This window comes from Triturus cristatus, chromosome 2_1 (assembly GCF_964204655.1).
Source record: "Triturus cristatus chromosome 2_1, aTriCri1.1, whole genome shotgun sequence".
In the NCBI taxonomy this organism is placed as follows: Eukaryota; Metazoa; Chordata; class Amphibia; order Caudata; family Salamandridae; genus Triturus; species Triturus cristatus.
Window position 1 is genome coordinate 438,168,391 of NC_140581.1, and position 14,661 is coordinate 438,183,051.

The 14,661-nt window shown below is 43.5% G+C and overlaps 1 protein-coding gene across 2 annotated transcripts in view; it reads left to right on the forward strand.

The window, feature by feature from the left end:
* SLC30A5 (solute carrier family 30 member 5) overlaps positions 1–14,661 on the forward strand; it is a 427,281-nt gene that overhangs the window by 329,753 nt on the left and 82,867 nt on the right. The window contains exons 13-14 of one of the 2 annotated variants that reach the window (XM_085632138.1): positions 8,014–8,230; positions 8,915–9,191. In XM_085632138.1, the coding sequence (XP_085488264.1) occupies positions 8,014–8,230; positions 8,915–9,063 (366 nt within the window). In that variant the 3' untranslated portion in view covers positions 9,064–9,191. Of the gene's footprint in view, positions 1–8,013; positions 8,231–8,914; positions 9,192–14,661 lie in introns of those variants that run through there. The other variant, XM_085632130.1, reaches the window with a different exon arrangement.

Sequence of the window (14,661 nt, forward strand, 5' to 3'; positions counted from 1 at the left end):
AGGTGATGCATACGCTCTCCCAGGTGACCAGAATCGTGACACCCCCTGAGCCTCGGCGATGTCTCCTTAACATATGGGAACAAACTGATCATAAGAGAATGACGCAGCTATGGGTGACGTTAGGGCTTATGCTGGCAAAACGCAATATAGCCCAGCGATGGGGTTCGGGGCAGGCGCCTACCCTGGCGCAATGGATACGTGACATGGACCAAGTAATGGTGGTTGAAAAATCGGTATATATACATAGAGGGTGCCCCCGGAAATGGTCCCAGGTGTGGAGTGGGTGGAATGTATACAGAGGGAATATATGTGAGCCCCCACCAGACGCGTCAGATGCTGAACTCAGTGACCAAGAGTAAGGTACTTGTCGAATGCACTGGTTCGGGCTGGGAACGACGATATGCTACGTATGAAATGTCTTTATGTCTCACTTGTAACTATACTGCACTGTTGAATTCCGTTTGGAGTAACCTCATGCTACGCCTGAAGATCGATGAGTGGTGTTTATTTTCTTTTGTGTTTGCAAATTTAATAAAAATATTTCAAAAAAAAAAAAAATGGACACATGAAAGCATACGAAGATGAGAAGGTAGTGTTACTGAGAAAGCCTGCTCTTCTGCTGCTTGAAGTGGATATATTGATGAGGCCCATATTCCCTCACATCAGTAAGAGGTATAGCTTTCAGGCAAGAAACTCATGCCCAGGCCTATGAGTCTGTCCTTTGTGTTGCATTTACCTGTTCTTCCCATTGCTCTGGATGCTGTATAAGGTTACATCCTGCAATTTCACTAAACTATAAATAGGACCACAGAGCTATGGCTTTCAGCCCCAGGCAGTCAGGAAGGAAGTTTTTCTTCTACTGGAAAAAAACATATGCAGAGCAAGGGACTATAAAGAGACAAATCCTTTAGATTAGTGTTTCCCAAATTGCAGGTCTAGGCCCACTGATGCGTCGCGACCAGAGTTACGGTGGTTGGGAAAGTCTGAGCAATGAATAAACGTGCCTTTAAATTCTGTGCTTATCTTGTCACATTTTCTAGTGCTTCAAAGAGAGTTTAAATGTCAGACTAACGTCTTCTGACAAATTGTTGCTTATTCTTTTAACACAGGATATGTGTTTTATTTTTTTCCTAACTGCAAATTGAGAGGAGTTCTTAAAATGAATTATGTGACAATCTTGCTTGGGTATGGGCAGAGTGAAATGAAAGGGTTTAGTATGTATAGGTTTTTGCAACACAACAAAATGTCTGCACCTCTAAATTAACTGTATGCATTCAGCAATACGGAAAGCAAAAATGAAGCACAGTTTCTTTTGTAATTCTGAAGTGTGCTAGAAACAAATTGTGATAAGATCAAAACAAATCGGGCCACTTTATCTGGTGATGCACAAATGATACATATTCACAGAAAATAGATTTCTGCACATTATCATTTTAATGCTGTATAGTTTTATCAGTAAAACTGTATGTCTGGACAGTTAGTGGCATATTCAGTGGAAAGAATGCTGTCTTGTAAGTGAAAATGCACTACAATATGATGCTTTAATTACCTTAAAAAATCATGCCGCCTCATGTCCATTAAAGGTAGGTGGGTTGCGAAAGTTTGTTGTGGTTCCGAAAAGCTTGGGACCCAACGCTTTAGAAGATACTAAAGTCAAAAACAGCTAACAGTGCAAACCTCTCAGGAAAGGCAGTTAGCAGTGCAGCAGCTAGATAAAGTGAGAATGTACTTGTGCTGTGTACGTTACAGCATACATCACAAAGATAGCAACTCTAGAACCTCCCCTAGTTAGCACATTCACAACCTCGATCCACTTCTAGGACCCTTCTCTTCTCTTGCTTGCTGTCTTATCACACCGCCATTCTTCTAGTTCCCTGTTTAATTCATCTCATTTCTCTAGCTGTCTGAACCCTCATTCTGACCGCTATTCCCCATTTAAGACCCCATGCTTCTTTTGCTCTCTCCATTGCTCTAATTCCCTGTCACACTCTTCTCTTGTGTCCTTTTTAAACCACATGCCAGATCCCTCTTTCACAGTCCAAGTCCTCTTTCTTCTCTTGCTCCAGATCAAAAATCTCAACCATCTCTAGCCAGCACTTACTACCTCCTTTTCCTCGTCTCTGAATCCCCACCACTGTCCCTCATGGAAGTCTTAGTGTACCACTTCCACCATACCTCCATTTCCCTCTTCTACTGCCATACCTTCCATTGTTGTCCTCTACCAGCCCTGTTTTACTCATTTCCCCTGTCTAACCCCCAGCTACGTCTCTCTCTTATCTAAAATTCAACCTACCCTTGCTCTGTATGTATCTACCAAGCCATCAATGGTTCCTTCTGAAACAGCCTCTTCTATCTCACGCTGAGAACTCATGGGCCATCACTCGCTCCCACTGTAACCCATCTGCCACCAACAGCTCTATGTGTAACCCCTCCCTAAAACACTAATGGCTCCCTCTCCAACTTCCCCATCTATTAGAATAAACTCCAGGCGTCAGTCTGGATCCGGAAATTCTTGAGCAGTTCTTCAGCGCATTGGTATGTGGTATTGTTCCATCCTCACCGGATGTGACATGTGCGGTGCCTAAATAGGCACTTTTTGACTGAATTTTTTTCAGCGTTTTGTCGAAGATGTTTTTGAGAAATCCTTTCTCCTGGTGTGCAAGGGATGCTACCCAAAAACATAGGTTTTAAACCCTGTGGTGCCTGTCACTGACAAATGTCTGTGACAGAACCACACTTGGTTTGTTTGTGGTGCTTGGGGCTGGACCACGAATCCAAGGCCTTTCAGCCAGGGCGATCTGGGATCGCAAACCAGTCTCGGGGGGTGGGAGGGGGGGGCTGCTGGTGGTAACACTGCTTCTGCATGCACTTTTGTTACAAGGGGCTAATTTTGCTGCAAATCCGGGCCCGAAAAACAAAAATGGCCCCCACCTGTTCAAAACTGGCCCACTGAGGAAATGCCCGGTGGCTGCTACGGCCAGTCGGGCCCTGGTTCGAGGACTTCCGGGCCATGAACTTAAAAGCTCTGAGGGCACGTTCCCTGAAGCTTCTTGCTACCCAAAGTCTGACAACCCAGCAATGCTCCAGAGTCGTGCAGAAGGTGCTGCAAATCCGGGCCCGAAAAACAAAAATGGCCCCCACCTGTTCAAAACTGGCCCACTGAGGAAATGCCCGGTGGCAGCTACGGCCAGTCAGGCCCTGGTTCGAGGACTTCCGGGCCATGAACTTAAAAGCTCTGAGGGCACGTTCCCTGAAGCTTCTTGCTACCCAAAGTCTGACAACCCAGCAATGCTCCAGTGTCGTGCAGAAGGTTCTGGGCCCTCTTGCGGAGCTCCTCCCATCCCAGTCTAAATTGTTAGGTAAGTCCCACAAGCGCAAAAAGTCACAGAAATTGAAGCCTTTGACTTCTATGCGTCGGTCCAAGTCATTCGGAAAGGCACAGAAACGACACAACCCGATGCCTCGCTCCTCTGCGGAGCCTGTGCCTGGGTCCACTCCACCCCTTCTAGAGTTTACCGTAGCCGGTGCAACCCCCACCTACCTCAAGATATTCTATGAAGCCATGCACCTTGTATTTGGGAGGCCGCACCCCTCGCCTTTGGGCCCCTCGGTCCGGGAAGAAGCCTTACTGGATTTCTGCCAGTGGGTTTCCCCTCAGCTCCAGTCAGGACCCATGGATAAGGTGCTGGATCCGAAGTGATTTGACCCGCCAGACCCCAACCTTCCTTAGAGCCTCCTCCAGTGCCATCGTTCCCGAAGCCCTGCGGCTGCATCAACCCCTTCATCATTCCCGACTCCAATTCGATGTCAGATCGCCAACGCCCGAAGCCGGCACCATGCACTTCGAGTGAAGCTAGGACCTTTTTCTGTAGATAGGCCTGGACAGGGAGACGATTGGAATTTGTTTCACTACCCTTTTTCATTCTGTCACCCCTTAGATGAACCAGAGGACAACTGTGTGAGGAAATGGAAGATGCCAGTGGGTTAAACACCTAATCAGACACTGGCTTGGTCTCTCCTCCTACTGTGGCTTCGGAGAAGGGAGCCTCCTTTGCAATGGTGGTGTGGAGGGCAGCTGAGGTCCTGTACCTTCAGTTGCCCTCGGTAGCAGTCAAAATGAACGTCTTGTTGAAGGTGTTTAAGCAGGGAGTTGCCTCTTCCGAACCTCTCCTCCCATTCAGCAAAGTTCTTACTGATGTCCTACTTGGGGCTTGGTTCAAGCCTTTCCCAGGGGCCTCTGTGCATAGGGTGATTGCCCACTATTGACCCAGTTTCTTCACCCAGCACCACACCCTGGAGAACATGGTGGTCAAAGCCTCCACCTCCAGAATAAATCCTGGCGCGTACTCTACCACTCCACTGGATAGGGAACTCAAAACGCTAGATACATTTGGCACTGGAGCACTTTAAAGACAGTAAGGCTACAGACAGGTTTTTGGGCCTCTACATGGCCACTGCCAACCCCAGTCTGCCTTTTGCCCCTTCCATGGCTACGGGAGGGGGTACCAACCGAGTCCTTTCCCGTCCAGCCACCAAGGCCAGAAAGCTTCCCAAGCTTTTTGTGGCCGTGGATACAGTTCCCACAAACCACGTGGGAACATAAGCCAGAGGTTGGGACCCAACGCCACCACCCAGCAGCCGCAACCTCAAACCCCTTACACCAGTATGGGCACCCAGTGGGGGCACCATCTGCCATCAGCTGCCCACTGGTAGTCAATAATATTGGACAAGTGGGTGTTACAAATTGTCTAAAAGAGAGTACTCTATGTCCTTTCTGGAACCCACCCCTCACCCATGGCACCCACTTGAGACCAGAGTTGCAGTTAACAAGGGAACCAGAGGATTACCGGGGGACTTGGGTAAATACATGTACAAGAAACACTGGTCCCACAGTTGAAAAGAATACAATCAATAAAAATGAACCAGTGGTTATTTTAATTATTAGTTATAAGAAATCTTATATAAAAAAACTTTTATTTAAAAAAGTCACTTTATGACAGTGCAGTGGGTGTGTAGTGACAAATGTGTTCAGTGCTCTCATCAGAGTGATACGCACTAAAAACTAGAACAACACAGCACATTATATATAATGTAATCTATCTAGGGTCTATGTAGAGGTAGTCAATGACATTTCGATACCTCAAAAAAATAGGGGGATAATCATCAGGACTCAAAACACAAAGAGAAGTCTGAAACAAGGAGAATAAGCGCTTAAAGAAAGAATAATAGACATAGTTCAGAAAGGATAGTGCTATGGTATAAGGTGTAAGCCTTTTAATATAGAGTTTATACTCGGAGCGAAGATTGAAAACTTCTGTGGGGAAGAAAAGCAACTGTCTCTGAAATAATAGGTCAGAATTCAAGATACAGCAGATAGGCAGGCCAATAAAAACAGAAATTGCGTGAGTGGGGTCTATTGACTTGTTGTCTGGCTGCTGTCATGACGGAAACACCTATTCGGGTTTCTGATACACTAACCACATATTTGAGATGTTATAAGGATTGGGGACGTGAGCAACCCCCTCATATTAACCTCAAGATCTCTCTAGTGTTTAAGTTATTTCTCTTATTTTTCTTTCATCCTATCTACGTTTGTCACTCTTTTTGTTGCTCTTGTAAATTCCCTAAAATCTACACTTTCTTCCCATGTCTTCTTTTGTGATGTTGCTCACCCCCAGTTATGACACTCTTTATGTAGGTTGTTCCTCATTTTTTCATTGATTCCATAACCTCTCATTCCTTCTTCCAAGTTTCTGTACCTTCATGTGCAAAGTAAAAACATTGATAAGCTGCTGTGTATGGTCTACACCCCCATAATTTTATAGATCACTCTCCAGTCTCAAGTGGGAAGATGGGAATGTTTCGAAAGCATAGGGATATTACTTGTAGCTTTTTACATCTGGTGCCTGGGCTCTTTCTGCTATTTATCCTGCCAGGCACCTCCTCAATGTTTCTATCTGAGTTTCCTCTTATACCACAGTGCACTTTTATCAAAGAAATGCAAGTCCTGGAGTTCTCAGATCTTCAAAATTGACTCTACATGTTAAACACACAGTGTATGGTACCAGATCACAGTGTGCAGACATTATCTTTGTACAACTTCTTTACAAGCAGATAGAGCTAGAATCAACTATATTAATGGACAAACATCTGCAGCTTCTGCCTGAAGTGGGAGTTCAAAGACAATGTTATAAAAATAAGTCAAAGGAAATACTGGATACAGTTGTGTATTTCTTCTTTGTAGTGCCAGAATATTGTGAACTTATCAATTGTGTCCTAATTATAGTTTGCAAACATTTCACCATATCTGAGTTAATAGAAAACCTACACCACATGGATATTTTTGTAAACAGTATTTTGAACACATTTATATCACATATTTTTAATTAACAATAGCATAACATTCAACCACCTTCTCAGAATAAACAGCCCTGACTGTAGAACGACTGTTGCAATAAATGCCAACCCCTTCTGTAACTAACCTACGGAAGGCAATCTAGTTGTCCATAAAGCCTAACACCGTAGCTCTCCCTGAGGTAAAATTTCTGTTTTAAATTTGCTGTAGATGCGCAAGTCTGCCACCATCCAATGGTAACAATCAGATTTCAATCACTGCCATGTCATACACATAACAACTCACTTTCACAGACACAAGTTCCTGCAGCTTGTACCGTAGCGGATCAGTAGCCTTTCAACACTAACTGTATCCATAAGAGAAACAATTGTACTTCCTTGCCTCCATAACATCCTTTAACATGGGTTTAGTTATTGGAGATGTAAAATTCCGTACACAATAGTGTCCTTGCATCAGTTCCATATAGCTATCTGAGGTAGAGCTATAGGGACTACATGCCTTCACACCTGCCCAAGCACCTGGATACCCCCACGAGTGATTAGAGCACCTTACAAATTGATATCACAGATCTTCCACACCTAGGGAGATGGTGCTTCATTGTAAGTAGGGATGAAACCTGCAAAACTATCTCTTATAAAAAAAGGAGATTGGCTTCTCTCCTTCCGAGAAGAGCTAGTAATATTGTGCTTCCCTGTGCAGTACACTGTTCTCTGGACCTACACAAAAAAGATTGTTAGCCATCTCCATTTCCTGCCTGGATCTCAGATGGTGTGTCGATGCTAGCTTGGTACTAGGGGTGTTTATAACTGTGCTTTGTATCCTTTGCAAATATCTTTTGGAATATATATTTACCCGTACAGTGTACAGTGCATACGTTTGTAAATTCTTATTTCTAAATTTACCCTCTTCATTGACACTGTTCTCTCAAATGGAAACTTAAATAAACAAAGCACTCACATGTCTAAAATGCTATAATCTGCGTAGTTCAAAATCCCATTTACCCTTTTCCCTGTTCCACTAACTGAATTAGGTAATGGGTAGGAAAGGTAGATTTCTTCACTGGACAAGTAGATTTCTGTACACTTTTTTACGTTTACAAAAGTGACTCTGACAAACCTTTATATTATTTCATGGGTATCTTTAGGCCACATCGTACTTCCTGAAGGCATTTTGCGTTTTTGAATATCAAATTAAGGCAAATGTTTTAATCATTATATTTATGAAAATAGAAATGGAATGAGAAGCTGACTCGTTCTGTGATTACAATATTGTTAATTAGGTAGTAACACTTGGCCACTATGTTAATTTTACAGCCTTTTTAGGCTGGTCTCTTTTAAACCCAAACTGCACCCATATCTGTGCCCCCCCCCCCCCCCCCCCCCCCGCAAAAAAAAAAATAAGCAGATTTGGTTGCATATGGATTATCTATAAAGGGTGCAAACCTTTTCAACAAAGTAAGAATATATAGGATACATTTTATGAGGGTGTTCAATGAGTTGCATTTGTCTTGTGTTTCATTTAGTGCAGGTGATTGTGATCACCACAAGTAAAAGGTTAACATTACTTAGGACAAACTTGCATGAAGGTATGTTAGGCTGGAAACTTCTGAAATGTTTCTCAGTGCTACATTTAACAACTTTCCTTTCTCTCATTCACAGCCAGTGTCTGTTGGAGGACTGCTAGTAAACCTTGTTGGTATCTGTGCCTTTAGCCATGCCCACTCTCATGGACCTTCTCGAGGAAATTGTAATTCTCATGATCATGGCCATTCACATCATGGGCACAGTCATGGTCATTCACATAGTGATCATGGGCACAGTCATCATGGACATTCACACGGATCCACAGGAGGAGGCATGAATGCAAATATGAGAGGTAAGCCATCCTAGATTTTTGTTACTTTTGGTAAAGAAATAGGAAAAAAAGATGAGTTGTTTGAGTGAGCTTTTTACAGCAGGTTCTGTACTGTACCTGCAAGAACAGACTCTGTGCTGGTCACTGTTATTTTATTTTTAAACATGTTTTTATTTATTTTTAAAACATTGTCCTCATGGTAGTACATTTCGATCAATATCCACGGTTTATTTCATCTGCCCAGCATTCACATAAAGCATCTTCCCTGAAATATTTACATGTAAAAACATATGCACTGTTGTGTGATGTTCTGGTGTGAGAGGAGTTCTGACCATTTGTGAATGTACTTAGAGGATAGGGGGAAATAGTACTGAGGTGAACATGTGCAAACATATAACAGAAAAAAAAGGTAAAAATACTTTCTAGATCTACTAGGTAGCTAGTATATGGTGTTAACCGAGTGAAGTATGACTCACTTCTTCTGTACCGTTAACGTGGTAGGTATCCTAGTGTTGGGGTCATGTCCTCATCTGTTGTTTGAGCGCTTTTCTTCAATAGCAGATTGCTCTCTATCCTGTGGTGAAAGTGCACCCTATAGTTATGCAATCGTGTTTACATGGGGCGGTCGGTGAATGAAGTCCCAAGTTTGTCCAGATGTCTTTTATTGGATGTTTAAATAACACCTGCCTTTTCCTCCACTTGTAGTGCCATGCCCTCCGCCGTTGCCCATTTTCCATCTTCCATTGACCTGCTGCACTGGGGATCTCCGTGCATCACTCTGGCATGTTGAGCAAGCACCTGGGCTAAATCTAGGATTCTGGTTCTCACTCTCCACACAGTGCGTGTGTGTGTAGGCTCTACACACGTCTCCAAAGTGTAAAGGTCAGCCCTGCCCACTGTCCTCTCTAGGTAAGCAGTAATTGCTTGCCAAAGGGGTGTTATTATCAGACAAGTCCATGTCATTTGAATAAAATCTGCATCCAACAGTGCACACTCGGGGTACTCATTCTTGTCAGTCCCAGCCATAACGTTCAGTCTGTGTGGCGTGAGGTTGGTGTGTGAGGTTGGTGGTGTGTAGGAAATTAAAACTCTGCATATTTATACCTAGTGTTCCTGAACACTTTGTATGGGTGCTCCAGTACAGCAGCCCATTCCTTGTCACTTAGCTCCATCCCTATTTCGCCTTCCCAATAGGTTCACAGCTTTGTTAATGTATTTCTAGTCAAATATTGGAGAGATTTGTAAAGCCATGATATCAACTTAAAGCCACCCCCAAAGGGGATCAAGACTTGGAGCGTCTTGTACATCAGCAGTTCACTCTGGGGTTCTCCCCATAGGGCCACCAGAGACCACCGGATAGACCAAGAACTAGGACTCTGGCAAAGTGTCTGTTTTTGAATTCACAGCGTTTCCCATCCTCATAATAGTCCACCATTGTATGGATGCCCACCTCCTTCTGTGTCTCCATCTGCAGGGCTGTGAGATAACCACCCCTGGCTCTAGAGATGCCCATCAAAGAAAGTGCTGGCGCATACAGCGGGGCATATGAAAAACAATGAGAGAGAAAGGGTTTTCTTGGGGGGTACTCCTATTCCCCTTAGATAAATATCTTGCAAACAAAAGAAGGAGTATGCCCTCTGAGGTCAAATGATACCTCCAAGTTTAAGAGAGGTGTACTGAAAGGGACAATCCTTTTGTTGAAGACCCCTCACTCACCAACCTGGTTGGTGACATGCTTCATCATCGGGGTCCCACCCAGAGGCCGAGTGCCATCTGGGTGTGCTGCGACACCTGATTACAGTGGAGCTGGTGTTATTTGTGTGTGCAAGTGATTGTAGTGTATTAAAATTTGGTCAAGTATTTAACTCTGTAAAAAAAGGTTTTTAATCATAGAGCACTTGATCAATGTTAAAAAAGTCAATGGGGATACCCTATAGGGTTAAATTGGCCCGTGGTATCTATTAATAAAGTGTGAAGTGGGTGAGAAAAAATATATATATATGTGTAGTTGGTCATATATATGAAAAGGTCAGGTCTACATGTTTCAACCCTGGTGGAGAAAGTCTCCGGGTTTTCTTCAGGACCGTAAGTGATGGTGCTAACCAGGGTGGTGTACACGCACTAAGGTGTACCCTGCCCTTGGTTAGTGGTAAAAAAATCCTACTGAGAATCCAGTTGGAATAAAACCTGTGGAGGAAAACAGAAATGAAATATACTTTTTATTTGTATTCTGTAAAGCATTGCTGATTTCAGGTACCTCTCAGTCACTAGAAAGTGATACTATGCCGTGGTTGTGAAGTTTTATCGGCTAATCCAGTCATCCATTTTGTGGTGAAAATAGTGTATATGTGCTCCATTTGTGGAATATGATTTGCATCCATCAAAAGTGCGCTTACACCTTGCTCCAATCATACACTGTTGTGACCAACAGGTGAGAGAGTGCATTCGCTCGGTAACTTACCGGGGTGCACGTGAATGGCGTTGTGACAATCAGGTGACTAACATCTAACATTCGTGTAGTCACTCCGTGTGTCCACAAATAGTCGTACAGGTGAATGTGTGCACTTATACGATACTTTGTGTGGCGTACGTAACTAGCGGCGAGTGATCAAGTGAAAATCACAAATGTCATTCGTCACCAGTGAAAACGCACCGTGCCAGTATTCAATTTATACCGACGACTGGTTAAAACAAGGTTACAACTGACTAGCATACTCAACACGACAACACTCCTGAAACAACCGTGCATGGGGCGAGAAAAATGAAATGAAATTCCAAGGTTGGGCTTACTGGTAATGCGGGAAAAAGATGCCTCGAAAGTGTCGAGAGCACGGACAGAAAATTCACCTTCAATCTGCCGGGGAAAAGGTGTAGAACATAAGTAGACCGAAAGATCGATCCTGAGCGATGCGTGGTGCCCACCCACGAGAAGTCCATATTTACTTACTTGGTGAAAAGGAAGATCAGCTATTATGCCTACAACCGTGTCCCGCCACCGCGTCCCGAGAAATGCCCGGGATGCGGAGAGGAACCGGTGGGGCGTGTCAAGTACTTCCTGGTTGTCCGCGATAGGCTGGGAGTCAGCCAATAGCAACATTGGTTCCCCTATACGGGCCAGTCGATGGAGGCGTAAGTGACAGCCTAGGACCGGTTAAAAGTCGAAGAGCGGCATAGGCTCAATCTGAGGGGTGTGTGTTTGTTTATTAGACTCCATGAAACTACACGCATAAGGCGGTAGGGCGTGTCGAGTCCGTGATAGGCTAAGATTAAACAAAAGCCCAATGGATAGGGGCGAATGTGGCAGCCTAAGGTCGGTTGAGAGTGGCAGAGAGAAATAGGCTCAAAAGAGGGGGGTGTGTGATCCGCTCTATGAAAGCACACGCATAAGGCGGTAAGCTAACATCTAATGTTATATTAATGGAAAGCTTAGCGTCAGTATTAAGCTAAGGAAGGAATTGAAAATAATCCTCTCAAAGGGGACATATAAGTTGGTACACAGTAAGGTAATAGTAGGTGTCAATACCAGGCATACCTATCCTGATTTTTAACCCACACAAGACAACAGATATATCTATCATACTAAAATCAAACAATCCAGTATTTTTGATCCAGTATGTTTCTTTGGGGGACAGAACTGGTTTTTTGGATGGAAAAGTGTTAATTCTGTGCCAAAGGAAAGGTCATCTATTTGGAAAGAACTGAGTTCCATGGGATATTATCGTTCAGCCCTTTCTTGTGAGTGGAAAGTCTGTACACCCAACGTTGCTCTTTTTCAAAAAGTCTTTCTTGTGATTTTTCTCCTGCTGTAATCTGTTCAATGACAGTCCATTTCAGATCGTTAGTTGTATGACCAGTTAGTAGGAAATGTTCTGTTAGTTTGGTCATTGTTTTTTTGCATCTGATTGTGCTGCGATGCTCGCAGATTCTTTGTTTGATTTTTCTGGTTGTCATACCCACGTATTGTAGTTTACAAGGGCACATGATTAGGTATACTACATTTGTACTATTGCAGTTTGTGTGAGCTCTCAAGGTCCATATTTTTCCTGGTTCCAGGTTTAGGGTTTTGGTGTTCTCTGTGAGATGACATACACTGCAATTGCCACATTTGTAATGACCGATGATACCAGGTAGACCCCATGCATTCAGAACAGTTGGTTGCTTTTGCAGATCTGTCGTTCTTGGGCGTGTATTCACCAGAGTGTCTTTTAGGCTCCTGGCTTTCTTGTAGGAAAACAAAGGTTTTTCCCAATTGAAGATCCCTGTATTGAGGATTTTCCAATGTTTATTGACCGATTTGGTTACTTGGTTTGAAGCACTATTATATGTGGTTACACAAGTTAGAGGTGTGGTGCCTTCTTTCGGAGGTCTAATTTCCAAAAGTGCCGCTCTAGGTTGATTGCGCGCTCTTTTTTCGCATTTGTTGAGGATCTTCTCCGGATAGCCTTTTGATTCAAGTTTCTTAGTTAAGTCAAGGGCTTGTTTTTTAAAGTCATTGATTTTACTGCAATTTCGTCGCAGTCTTAAATACTGGCCATACGGGAGATTCTCTCTCAAAGGCCTAGGGTGAAAGCTTTCAAATCTCAATAGATTATTTTTTGCTGTAGGTTTATAGTGGGTTATTGTCTCCAGGCGGTCCTTTTCTTTCGTGATCTCAACATCTAGAAAGACCATGGTGTTTCTATCTGTGGTGTGGGTGAATCTTAGGTTCTGGTCACAGGTGTTGATCCACTGACAGAACTCCACTAGGATGTTTTCTGGTCCTTGCCAAATTGCAAGGACATCGTCAATGTAACGTTTCCAAAAAGAGATGTATTTGAGGAAAGGATTCTGCTCGGTGAATATGAATTTCTTCTCGAAATTGAACACGTAGAGGCCCGCTACGCTCGGCGCAAATGTACTTCCCATAGAAGTACCCCCTATCTGCAAATAGAGGGTACCCTCAAATTCAAAGAAGTTTTTCTTTAGTGCTAGACTAGCACACTCCAAAATAAAGTTCTTAGGTGTTCGGTATGTCCAATTTGTAGTGTCAAGGGTATTCCTGAGTACTTCAATGGTATCATCCTGAGGAATGCTTGTGTATAAGCTCTCGATGTCAAAGCTTACTAGAATTGTTGTATCGTTGACTCTGATTTCTTCCAGGAGTCGAAGTAGACTCTTGGTATCTTGAAGGTATGTTGATGTGTTTTGTACAATGGGTTTCAGAAAAACATCGCAAAACTGGGATAGAGGCTCAAGGAGAGAACCTATACCCGAGACAATTGGTCTGCCTGGAGGGGGTAGCTTATTTTTATGCATTTTAGGCAATGTATAAAAATACGGAATTTTTCCTTCACTGCCAGTGAGGAACATGGCCTCTTGTTTAGAGATGTCGCCTTGAGTTTCTGCTTCTTCAATTAGAGTTGCTATTTCTTGTCTTAGACTCCCGGAAGGATCATTGGCGATTTTTTTGTAATTCCTTGCATCCGACAGTAGTCTCAGACATTCTTCGCAATAGGCTTCCTTGTCTTGAATCACTATCCCCCCTCCTTTGTCCGCCGGTTTTATGACGATGGTCTCACAGTTCTTGAGGCTTTCAAGAGCTAAATGTTCTGCCTTGCTGATGTTTTGAAACGGTTGTTGTGGTTTAATGTTTTCAATGTCATTAAACACTGCCTGTTCAAAAGTCGAGACCTCAATTGGGACAGTATGGGGGGGAGGAGTGAATGTTGACCTGGGTCGTAGGCCTGTTTCATTAGGATCAGCTTCTTGTGATCTTTCCCCTTGTTTTTCAAAGTAAGCTTTTAGTTTTAACTTGCGGAAGAAACTGGCCAGTTCACAATGAAGTTGAAACTTATCTAATCTCGCAGTGGGGACAAAGCCAAGACCTTTGTTCAGGACATTTTCTTCCATAGTAGTGAGTGGTCTACTCGCTAAGTTAATTACTAGGTTCGGCTGTTGCTTGGTCCTGCTTTCGCTTCCAGGGTTCTGCTCCGTGTGTTGGGGCCTGTTGGGTCCTCGTCTTCCCAATGGACTTGATTCGTCCCTCTTCTTCGGCCTCTTCCCCTCCTGCCCCTGCCTAAAAAAGGAGGTCTGAACGGGTTTGGAGGGAACATGGGCTGTTGGAAGGGCATAGTATCACTTTCTAGTGACTGAGAGGTACCTGAAATCAGCAATGCTTTACAGAATACAAATAAAAAGTATATTTCATTTCTGTTTTCCTCCACAGGTTTTATTCCAACTGGATTCTCAGTAGGATTTTTTTACCACTAACCAAGGGCAGGGTACACCTTAGTGCGTGTACACCACCCTGGTTAGCACCATCACTTACGGTCCTGAAGAAAACCCGGAGACTTTCTCCACCAGGGTTGAAACATGTAGACCTGACCTTTTCATATATATGACCAACTACACATATATATATATTTTTTCTCACCCACTTCACACTTTATTAATAGATACCACGGGCCAATTTA